The 12,399-nt window shown below is 41.7% G+C and overlaps 1 protein-coding gene across 1 annotated transcript in view; it reads left to right on the forward strand.

Moving 5' to 3' along the window:
* Window positions 1-340: 340 nt before the first annotated feature.
* TTC6 (tetratricopeptide repeat domain 6) overlaps window positions 341-12,399 on the forward strand; it is a 138,199-nt gene continuing 126,140 nt past the window's right edge. The window contains 3 exon segments of the mRNA XM_037503224.2: window positions 341-472; window positions 7,974-8,454; window positions 8,457-8,932. Of these exon segments, the coding sequence (XP_037359121.1) occupies window positions 7,989-8,454; window positions 8,457-8,932 (942 nt within the window). The 5' untranslated portion in view covers window positions 341-472; window positions 7,974-7,988.

Consider the following 12,399-nt stretch of genomic DNA (forward strand, 5'->3'; position numbering starts at 1 on the left):
GTGTGTGGGTAAAGGGCACCTTAAGTCTCGGGGTCCAGCTTTATCACTTGAACAGTAGAAAGAACCAGGGTGCTAAAGATACAGTGGGTTAAATTGGCAAAAGTAGGCAGTCACGTCGACGAGGCTCTTTGGGATCAGCGTTTACACCACTCAGGAGGTGAGGCCTCTCGGCCTTGGTTTGGGATCCGGGTAGGAAGCAGCCCTGGAGCTGGGTGGGCCAGGCAGACACACGTGGCGCGTGGGCGCCCACACTGTTGGGGGACCAGGAGGTTAGGGGCACCGGGGTGGGAGCAGTGGAGGGCGCTCTGCTTGTTGCCCGGCAACAGAACGTGTCCTACCGGCCAGTAAAGCGGGTGGGTGCGGCTGGGCTGCCCAGCCCCGGGAAAGCTGGTTGGATACACTGCCTGGGGCAGCTGCACCAACCTCCGCGCCGCCACCACCGGACTGGAAGTAGAGTTGTCCCCACCGCCAGGTGAGAGCAGGATTTCAACAGGGTCGCTAGTGAGTCTGGGAGACTCTGGGAAGGAGAGGCCCTAAGCACAATGGGCTGGTGCTGCGGAAGGGACTGGAATTGGAGAAGGGGCTGGGCTACTGTGGAGGTGGAAGTGGAGGCCATGGGTTGAGGAGAAACTGGAGTGAAAAGCCTGGTGGAAGGAAAATATAGGTAGATTGTGTCGACTAGGTGTGGCGAAATTTGATAAAGGAGTTATGAAGGCAAGACTGGGAGAAGTTATCTGAGGGCAGCGCGGAGGATGAAAGGTCACAGGGGAGGAAATTCAGTTTCTAACGCCTTGATCATTTCTGCTATTCCTTGAGAGGCGCTGGTTGTTTGGGGCAAAACTTAAACACCACTGAGGTCTCCCCCACTGATGTCAGTGTGTCTGACTTCGGGACTGGAGAGCTGTTTCCTGAGTTTAGCTCTAGTGTAGACTGAACTCTGGCGCGCTGTAGGGCACTGTAGGCTTAATTGAAGGCACAGATCCACAGTAAAACTGTGGTAGGAGCTCGAAGGAGTTCAGTAGCTCATTTTTTAATTTTTGACATGCAAATAAAAGTTTATAACTTCATAGAGTCATAATTTATATTCAATGAACTGCACAGAATGTACAGTGTGTATAATGTATGTGCAGGCCACAATTTGATGAGTTTTGACAGATATATACACCTTTGGCATTATTTCTGCAATCAAGATAACAACCTTTACATTCTTCTGCCCCTTTTGCTGCACACCCCTCCTCCCACTCCAAACCAACTGTTGCTCTGCTGTGTCGTAGTATTGAATAAATTGCATCTTCTAGAATTTTATATAAATGGAAGCAATCAATATATACTCTTTTGTGTCTGGCCAGGAACTTTACCTTGATTACTGTAGCTCTATCGTAAGTTTTGATACATCTTAGAATCAACAGATCTCCTATAGAAAGCCTTCTGGAATTTTGATTGGGGTTGCATCAAATCTATTGATGTGTTGGAGAGAACTGTCATTTTAACAATGTAGAGCCATCCAGTTTATGAACATGGTGTATGTCTCCATTTATGTTGGTCTTTAATTTCTCTCAGCAAAGTTCTGTAATTTCCAATGTACAGATTTTTTTTTTTTTTAAAGAGGCATGTATATTTATTTATTTATTTGTTTGTTTGTTTGTACATGCACTGGGTACAGTCAGAAGCGCGGGAGGGTGAGAGAATTCACCAGAGCCAGAGCGGGGAGCAGAGCAGGCAGAAGGACCGAAGTACACTGCTGAGGGGAGCAGCGGGCGGCAGGAGAGGTCTGCGCGCCATGTGGGACCCTCCTCCGGTGGCTGGGGAGCAGTCGGGGATCGAACCGGCGCCGCTGAGGCTGCGGGCAGCTTCGCAACCCAGCGCTCAACCGCTGCGCCACCAGGGAGGCCCCCAATGTACAGATTTTGGGTAAATTTTGCTAGATTAATTCCTAAATACTTTTATTTTTTGGCATTAGTGTATTAGTGTAAGAGGAATAAAAATTTACTTTCCCATTGTTTTATGCTAATTTATACAATAGAAATACAACTGACTTTATGATAACCTTATATTTACATACAACCTTGATACTCAGTAGCACTAGTAATTCCCTTGTATATTCCTTGAGATTTTAACTTATGAAATGTCATCTTCATCTGCAAATGGGGGCAGTTTTACCTTTTTTACTTTCAATTTTTACCCCTTTTATTTCACTTCCTCACCACATTGCAATGGTTAGGATCTCCGGTACAATGCTGAATAAACATGGTAAGACTTTAGTCATTTTTTCCTAGTTTTCAATTTCAATGGGAAAGCATCATTATAATGTTATCTGTATTTTTTTTTGTAAATTCTCTTAATCAAATTGATGGTGGTCCCTGTGATTCATAGTTTGCCCAAAGTTATTTAATTATTTTTGTCTTACATGGGTATTGGATTTTTTCAAATATTTCCCACTATCCATTGAAAAGATCATTTTTTCCCTCTTATATTCTGTTAATATTGTCAACTATATTGATTTTCAAATGTTAAATAACTTTTTCAAATCTGGGATAAACTTTATTTGGTCGAGATGTACTATCTTTTGAAAATATATTTTTGAGTTGATATACTAATACTTTATTAAAGATTTTTACATTTATGTTCATGAAGGATATCAGTATGTATGTAATTTTAAAAAAAGCCTTTGTTAGATTGTTGGGGGGAAAGGATGTCCTGAACAAACTTCAGAAACAGGTTTTATGGACCCCACCCCCACCCCAGACCAAAGAGATTCAAGACACCAAGGACTACAAATCCCTAATGACATCACCACCAAAGGGGGGATTGCTGGAAACTGAGGGTGGAGTTAAGCAACCAGGTTAGGTATATATCCAGGTTAAGTATATATATGCGGGCCTTGGGGGTGCTTGATTTTTCACAGAACTGGTAGAAAACATTCACCAATATACATCTCTTCGTTTTTCTCCCTAAGTTATTCCTTTCTTCATTTCCCCCTTTTTGTAAATAAACCCTTTATTAAACTTTTTGTTAGTGCCTGCAGTTGAGTTTCAATATAAGTCCATGCTGGTGAGGACCCAGAGTCAGTCCGACCCGTTTCACATTGGGGTTGCCCTGTAAGGAGGTCTGTTGTTAGTGTTATACAGGTCTCAGAAAACAGTGGTTCCTTTTTCTCTCCCCTGTTTTCTGAAAACATTTGTGTGAGATTGGTATTATTTCTTTCTTGACTATTTCAAAGCACCATCTAGGCCTGGAAGATTGTGGTAAGGTTTCTGATAGCAAATAAATTTATTTGAAGTAGTATTATTCAGATTTTCTGGTTCTTGTGTTAATTTTGTAAAGGTGTGATTTTCAGAGAGTTGCCCATTTCATCAGTTGAATTTGTTGGCACCAAGTTGTTTATCATGTTTTCTTATTATTCTTTAATATCTTTAGGATCTATAGTGAAAATCCCTCTTTTATTTCTGATATTGGTGTCTCTTGTCTTCACTCTTGTTCTTGAATAGTCTAGCCAGGATTTAAATTTTTTTATTGATATTTTTGAAAGAACTAGCTATTGGCTTTATGAATTTTCTCAATTATTTTTGTTTTCTATTTGATGGATTTTTAGCTGCCTTAAAGATTCTTGTTTAATATTTTCACATCTGGGTCATTTCCAGACTCTCTTTTAATTATATTTTTCCTTGAGAATAAGTTGTTTTTTTCCTGAATCATTTTATGCTAAGTATTTCTTTTTGTTATCGCCTAGACATTGTTAATGTTTTATTGTATAGACTCTGTGTTCTATATTATTGAAGAATGTTGATGTTTTTGATTGAGAGGGCAATTAAACAGATTGGATCTACTTTGTAAGCTTTATCTGTGGTTAGAGTTTGAGTGGAGGTTAAATTCAGCTAAATTTCAGTTCAGCTCCCTAAACCTTTCCTGTGTTGCTTTGAGTTTGGCCCCCATATGTATGTATGGGTCAGAGGACAGCCTAGTCTTGTATGAGTTTAGACATGATCTGGGGCATTGCCTTCTTCGCCTCTTTTTTCCTCTGGGATTTCTCTCTCCTTGGTGATGGATGTTACCTGGACTCTTCCCCGTGACTTTTTACCCAGAATGTTGAAGGGCTTTCTATCAGAGTTTTTGCCACTTACTTTGGGTCATTCTGCAGTATGGTCAATATGGCCAGCATTTAGGCAAAAACCATAGTAACATTGGAAACTCACCTCCAGGGAAATGTTTCCACAAATTTTGACTGTTCTCTACAATCTGCTTGTTTTTGTTTACTCCTGAGAATATGCAGGCAGTTGATTTTTATATTTTGTCCAGAGATTATAAGTTGTAAGTAGGGGAATGGTCTGTAAGATGTAGATGTGGAACACATCTACATTGAAATTGAGAGCAGGCAACATTTAACACATCAAAAGCATGATGACAATAACAATAATAAAAATGCTCCTAGTGCTATTTAAGCATTTAGATGAAGAATCCAAGAAGGAAAAGTAGAAGTAGAACACGCCTATTGAAAATACACAGGGGGATGCTTTGTTGTTCCATTACTTGCTGTGTATTTACTTATGTCTGTATTTTACATATAAACTTATGTATATATGTTTATTCACCAAGGACATGAACATACTTTGAGTACTGGTTATAAAGAATTGAATAATTTTTTTACAGTCATCGAAATGTCTGTGGAGTTCTGAATAGTTTAGAAAAAAATCTTTTCTGTGCTTGAAAAAAGCTGTTCTCTATGTTCTATAGAGTTTTGACCAGCACAATATGTTAGATATTATTTTATTGCTATTAATAGGATTAAAGGTAGTAAAGCAAGTATAACAGAAACTGTGGGAAAATAGTTAGAAATTACTATTATCTTATTCCTTTAGCAAAATTGTTAAAATGTATATTTCCTATTTTACGCTTTTTCATAAATTATAATCAGTGCACAAACAGATCTTGTTTCTACCACCTGTACTGGTAAAAAATAAAGAAAATATTATTTTCAGAATATTTTTGTCATCCTATTGCTGAAGATTTTACCGAATGAGATAGATTCCCTTTGGACTTTAAAACTTCTCATGAAACTTGAGTGCTGTGAATTGGAAGCTAATATTAGTGTGAAATTTAGGAAGTGAACTGAGATGGTCTTTGGTCATAGACCCAAAAAAAGCTAAGTCTTGTCCTTATGGGTCACCCCTCCCACTGAAGTGCTTGTGAGCAAAACAGAAGAAATCGGGGCCAGGTAATCCATACGATGGAGCTTCGCTCCAGTGTAATACTGTAATACTGACAGCGTGAGGCCTGTCGTATGAAGGGCTCCATTCCCTGTGTGAGTGGCTTCATGGAGCTTGAAACCAAGTCATCAAGTAGTTTGTTTCCTTTCCACTTTAAAGTCTAGAGCAGAATTTTGGATCTTCTGTGCCAACAAGAGGAGAGACACGCTTGTAAGAATAGAAAGCGACCTGCCTCAGAATCTAGAGAAGTATAAACTTAATCAAAGTATAAACTTAATCAACCTGGATTGTGAGCAGCAGGCTTGGCACCTTATGTGGATCAATACTTTCTCCTGTCAGTACAGTAACATTTTTCCTTGAGTAACTCCAAATTGGAGCTAGTCTCTTTCTTTTTGTAAATTGTTGCCAATAAAAGGGAACATGTCACTTTGCCATGATACCAGATGTTGAAAAACCATTTTATATATTTTGTAGTATGAAGGGATGGGGGGTGGTGGGAGATGACGGCTCCAAGCTCTGATGGACTGGCCCATTTAGTATTGGAATAACACCTACCTTGAAAACACAATGAAGTTCTCATCAAATTTAGAGTTCTGTTTCCTCGTGGTTTATTTTTTACATATAAAGAGCAACTTTCCTATGGAGAACTCAAGGGAATGTACTGAGAAATGTTCAACAATGAATACTTGTTAAACTCCAATAGCAAAGAAAGGGCCTGGGAGAAGTTGAGAAGAGAATGCCAAGCAGGAACTAAGGAACAAAAGGGAAGTGCAGTGGAAGAGTAAAGTCAGGTTCTCATCAGGTATTAATGAGCTTCTGGCCTGTGCTTTGTTCCAGATACCACCTTTCACTCTTTTGTAGGAAGAAATGTAGATGGTGTCAGTGTGAACGTATTACCACCTGTGTAAATAAGAACAGCCAGAACACTATGAGTAGGATTACACAGTGTTTTTAAAATAAAGAAACTTCCTTAAGAGTTCTAGAAATCATTTGTAAATGATTCTAAATGCTCATATACTGTGGCCATGAAGAGAATCAGCAGATTATTATTTTCACTTTTTAGTATGAAATCTTGTATATATTATTGATGGTCCAAGGTCTAGTCATTGGTGGAACTGGGTAGAGAATGAAAGGCTGTTGTTGATTCCCAGTTAACTCTGTCATAAATAAAGACTGGTTTTTGTTGCACAGGTGTGTCCTCCTTGTTGATTATTATTATTATTGCTGTTGTGGTTACTGTTACTACTTCCCTTTTTGAAACTGAGTTATCTATCCTGTTTATGTTTCAAAGAAATAGTTACTTTTTGAAATTCAAAATATCATTTTTACTATGATTTTGGCTATGATGACATTAAACTAATACAGTATTTTGGGAAAGCCTAATATAAGTAAAATATTTGGCCTTTGCACTGAGAGACATTAACAGTCTATTTAACGGAGTCTTTCTTTTGTTTCTTTCAGTAAAAATAATTCTTTTTCATGTAGCTTCATTACATTCTTATCATGCTTATTCCAAGCTAATTCTAAATAAAATAAAATTGGAATTTTACTATGTTTTGAGTGGATAGTTTTGGTATAAGGGAAGTTACTGGTTTTTGCATATTTTTCGGAAAATGACTGGCAGAACTCTACTATAATTCTAACAATTCTCTAGAGCTTAGGTTTTCTCGGTAATCAGATTTGCAAATAGTGATGATATTCCAAAGGTGTTTCTGCTTTATTATTTTCAAAGAAACTTGACCTTGGGTTTTTGAAAAATGAGCAAGATTTTTTTCTTAATTCATTGGTTTATTTTTATTTTCACCTTACCTTTATTTCTTGAAACTCTCTTCTCCTTGGCTTCTGTGGACTTGGTTCTCCTCATTTTCCTAACTCTGACTGCTCTTGTTTCTCCTATCTCCCACAGGTGAGGGTGCCAAAGAATCTGCCATTGCCAGACTCCATTTTTCCTGTCAGCCTTTAGGTTCAAGCTAGAAGACTCTTAGTTGCCCTCCCTTTGTTCTTTTCCTCCTACTCAATATCAACACCCCCCAGACACTAGATCCAATCAAGCTACTTTTCTGCTATCAAGTGATTTCCAGTAGCCCATAGAAAAACTGCAAACACTTGGCATTCTGGCCACAGCCTACTTTGCAGCGGATCTCCCTTCTCCTATCATACACTCTGTTTTAGCTCAGGTGCCACGTTGAAGGAAGTGGGCTGGGTGAGGGATGGAGGATCAGCTGGAGAAGAAAGCCAGAATAGCTAACCTGCCACACGTGTAGGGATTTGGTCCTTGTTTTCTGAGAGCTGCCACCTTTTTCCCCCCGAGAAATGGCAAATGTGAAAATCCAGATCTTAATGTGATAATCTCTCAATTTAAAATGGTTGGCTATGAATTAGTATGTTTTTAAAACTTCCAGGAATTGGAAAACATGTCTGTGAACTGGTTCTAGACCACAGCTGACCACCTGTATGTTCTCTTAACAAGGCCACTTAGATCTTCTATGTCTGTGCTTACTATGGTGTCTCTTGCCTGGAAGTAGGACACTACATTAAAATGTAAAGAAATGCTAAAATAAGCCCAGTAGGGGTTTCAGAAACTCCCATTCAAGAAAAGTTTTAGGTGGTTCCTGTGCCAAGACCAATAGTTAGGTGGATTTAAAATAATAATAAACTAAGATTACCCACTTATGCTTCAGGGAGCACGATGAACTGGCATTGTATTTATCAAAGGAAGTTTTGCTTTATATATTACATGTTATATACTCATCTGTTGTTATCTTACAGAACAAATTAGTTAAGATGTCCACAGTTCGGAAGCACTTTGGACTAAAAGGAACAGAAGAATCGTACATCTTTAAAGAGCTTGAGAAGATTCGCCGGGAAAATAAAAAGGATTTTCTCCAATTCAAGCAGAAGTTGCTCTCCAGGCCCACTGTGGATGAAAGCCCAGTCTTTGGCCTCCAGGCCAGGCCGGGGGAGATGGAGGGCCTTTCTCCTCTTGGGCCCCAGAAGCCATCAAGGTCCCCTGGGGGTCGAGGCCCTGAGGCTTCTGCGGCGGCCCTCGCGCAGCTGGCGCGGGAAGGCACAGCGCACCTCCGGGGGGCGAGCGGGGCGGCCGCTCCGGGGAAGCCTCGCCACTTTCGCCCCCAGGACTTCTACTTGCGGAGCTCCGCGTTCCTGCGGCATCGGCCCCACAAGAAGCCGCCGGTCATCGCCTCCAACGCCGGCACCACCAAATCCGTGGTCCTGATGCCGCCGCCTGCGCCTCGGGGGAGGCCCGGGGTCCGCTGGCGCTCCCCGCGCCCGCGCCCCGCGGCCGTCCGGCCCCCCTCCACCGGGCCCGGGAGAAGGAGGCTGCGCCCGCCGAGCCCAGAAAGGTCAAAGAGAAGAGCAGCTCCTACCCCAGCGAGGAGCGGGACTGGAGGGGGGCCAGCCCGCGGAGGAGCCCCGGGAGGGCGCGCACGAGTTTCGCGCGCCAGGCCCCTGCGGCCGGCGAGGCCCGGGAAGGTGCAGCCTCAGGTCCCAGAACAGGCCCGAGGAGCGTCGCGCCCGGCGACTCGCTGGAGCCTGGCGCGCGAATGGCCTCCTCGCGGCTCACGCTGCCGCCGCTGGGGCTGGTGATCACCATGTCCCTGGAGGAGATCATCGCCCTGCTGCAGTCTGAGGCTCAGCTGGCGTCAGACCAGACCATGAAGGAGCTCATCCAGCGCGTGCTCGGCCAGAGCTACGACATGAAGATGGAGGTAGGTGTCCTGGAAGGAGAGTAAGGTTTCCCCTGGGTAAATGCCACTTAGGTGTACCATCGTAAGTTATTGCAGTTCTTTGAATTTGAAGTTTTGAATTTCCCTCTGAGGGGAGTGCATCCTCCTTTCGAAGTGGAAGAAATTGAGAGGTTATTTCAAAAACTGCTTCAAAGAACAGGAGTTGCAGACTGGAGTAATACCTCACTGGTGCCTTTCCTTTCTAAGTCCTTTTTATTAAAAAAAAAAAAAATTATTTATGTATGCATACAAGAGCTGGGGTGTAGGCCAGAGGTGAGGGTGAGGGGATTCACTAGAGACAGAGTGGGGGGGGGGCAGAAGGGGTGGAGCCACTGAAATACACCTCTGAGGGGAGCAGCGGGCAAGACAGGAGAGGTCTGCTGGGCCAGGTGGGTTAGCTCCCTGGCCGGGGATGGCACTCGAGCTGTGGATTGCTTCATAGTGTTGCGATAACCCCTTGTGGCACCTGGGAGACTCTCCTTTCTAATTCTTTGTGATTAATCAATATTGAAGTAATAGGTGTTTTAAATGGAAAAACTCAGTCTTCTGTTACATCTTAGCATTATTAACAATGAATTTTTATTCCAAGAAGATTACTGTGTTACTTTTAAGAAGTTGAATTTATGAGACTTGTGATACTTTCAGTGAAAACCATTCTCTTTAAAAAAAAATTATATTTTTAAGAATTTATTTTCTAGGCCTTCCCAGTGACACAGAATACATGATCCTTGTGTACCAAACACTATGGGATAGGCACACTCCATGTGCATTTTTGTCCCACCAAGCACCCATCAGGTGGCTATGGTGAAGAGCCCCATTTGACTAGGTGCCTCCTAGCTTTAGTGAGGTTAAATGATTGGCTCAGTGTCCACGACTAACACGTGCTAGGCTGAGATTCTACTCCAGCCTGTCACTCCCCATATACTGGACCTGAACCAAGCCAGAACTGACAGTTTGTTGATTGTGGCATGCCCCTGGGAGTAAAACTAGAGAGAGTCTTAGTGAGGATATTGTGCCCATTATATAAACTTCACTCTGGCAGGGATATTCAAAGCAAAAATAATAACAAGAGAATCTCAGTGAGAGAGAGAGAGTGAGAGAATTTTTTTCTTTTTTTTCGTGAATGACAATAAGGAAGAAGATTCTGTTACTGTTCTTGGCTGTGGCAGCAAGCTTCTTGTTAGTACACAGAATACTGCTGCCACATTATGTCTTTAAAATAGTTTTAGCCCCAGTATACACTCTTGGCTGTGATTTAAGGAATGTGATCATAAAGCCCATTAGGGAAACAAAAGCATGTAAAGACAAGAGTCCCCAATGTTGTCTTTGACCTAGTGTTTGTCAGCAGAGGAGGGCAAATGTTTTCACTTAAGACCCACACCTACTCATAGTTGCTGAGCAAGATCAGTTGGGGATTTTCAATTAGGTTTTCTGTGGGTCCAGTAGAAAAAAGATGCCCATTTGACAGACTTAACAGACAAAGTAAAGGCTTCAGTGCTTGTCCCTTTTACGTAGTGCAGGTATTTGACATGAAGAGAAGCCAGTATTAGAAACTGGCACAGAGTTCCTGTACAGTTGGGGAAGGTTACACTTTCAGAACAAAGGCACATAGGAAAAGGTCGATTTTGAAGTGTTCAGATAGAATTAGAATTTAAGAAGGGAGAAAATCAAATGATGAATGAACAATGGATGAGTGAATTCTGTTCTTTATGGTATTCTATTTCTTGTGGTTATCCTTTTTTGGGTGCTTCAGTTACCTGAATTTTGTGTAGAATTGCATGGCATGTCAGAGTCAGGAGCCAGAAGTACTAGCTCTGAGTTACAAGATACCTCCATTCATCTCTATCAGATACCTATGTTCATCTCTAACTTCCATTATACTTTTTTATTTAAAAAAAGATTTATTTATGCATAGAAGAACTGGGGTACAGGCCAGAGGTGTGGGGGATGAGAGGATTCACCAGAGACAGAGTGGGGAGCAGAGCAGGCAGATTGACTGAAATACACTGCTGAGGGGAGCAGTGGGTGAGTCAGGAGAGGTCTGCTGTGCCATGTGGGTCAGCTTCCTGGCTGGGGATCGAACTCATGCTGCAGTGGCTGCAGATAGCTTCACAGTGCGGTACTTAACCCCTTGTGCCACCAGAGAGGCCCCCATTACACTTTTTAATGCAGCCTAGCTTTTGTTCTTGTTTCTTCATTTTTGTCTCTCCCAACTCTAACAATTCCTAAGCTAAGGGCATTTGTTTTAAACATTTGGAGTTTATATAGACAATGCTTTCTCCGGGATAAATAAGGACTATTGTTCTTCGCCTTAGCCATCTTATCTTGGAGCCACACAGAATTCCCTAGAGGGAAAAACCAAAGGATAAGACAGTCTTGGCAGGGTGTGTTTTCTCTTTGTTTGGAGTTTGGTCATTCTGGATTCAGCCTTCAGAGTTCCACAAATAGTCGGATGGGCCAAAAGGTGCACAGAATACCTGAAGATTAAAACTAGCTGTCAAATATAAGTTAAGCAATCAACCTTGGCATTGTTGACATTTTGGGTTGGATAATTATTCATTATGGGTGGCTGGTCTATGAATTGTACAATGTTTAGAAATATACCTGGTCTCTACTCACTAGATGACAGTAGCATGATCCTCTTTCTCCCCAGTCCCATAACAATCAAAATGTCTCTAAATGTTGCCAAATGAACCTCTTAGAAGAGGGGAAAAAATACCACCTACACCTCCCTCCCCGAGTCTCTGGGCTCCAATGGTTGTCTGTGCTTACCTTAGGAGCTGAGGAAGCCATTCATTTCTCCTCCCATGTAACATCTAGGCTTGCTCACAGAGTATGTAGTAAGACAGGAGTAATCGTAGTCTTCTGAGTGGGCTTTTTGTGCCTGCCTTGGGGAGTTGGCAGAGATGAAAAACTGGACTTGGTGTGAACTCTTAAGCTCCAAAAATAAACATAGGCTCAAGGTAAAAGTTTGGGAAACAATCCTAGAAGCAAAGAGGATCCCAAAAAAGCAGGGATAACCATACTTAGATAAAATAAACTACCAGCTAAAAAAGGTAAGAAGAGACAGAGACAGATACTATAGAGTGGTTAAAGGATTAACATATCAGGAAGACATAAAACTTATCAACATATACATGTCAAACAAAAGAACATCAAAATATATCAGGCAACTCTTCTCAAACCTGAAACCAGACATTGTTAGCAACACAATAGTAGTCAAAGACCTCAACACCCCACTTTCACCAATTGGCAAATTGCCAAACAGAAAATAAACAAAATAACAAGAGCATTAAATGAGGAATTAGACCACATGGGCTGAGTAGACATTTATAGAAAACCATACCCCCAAAAGATGAGTACATAGTCTTCTCAAGTGCATGTGGAACAGTGTCCAGAATAAACCACATGTTGGGTCACAAAGCATGACACTAAGTTCATGAGGATAG

Source organism: Talpa occidentalis, unplaced genomic scaffold, assembly GCF_014898055.3.
Source record: "Talpa occidentalis isolate TD23 unplaced genomic scaffold, MPIMG_talOcc4v2.1 talOcc4.11, whole genome shotgun sequence".
Classification (NCBI taxonomy): Eukaryota; Metazoa; Chordata; class Mammalia; order Eulipotyphla; family Talpidae; genus Talpa; species Talpa occidentalis.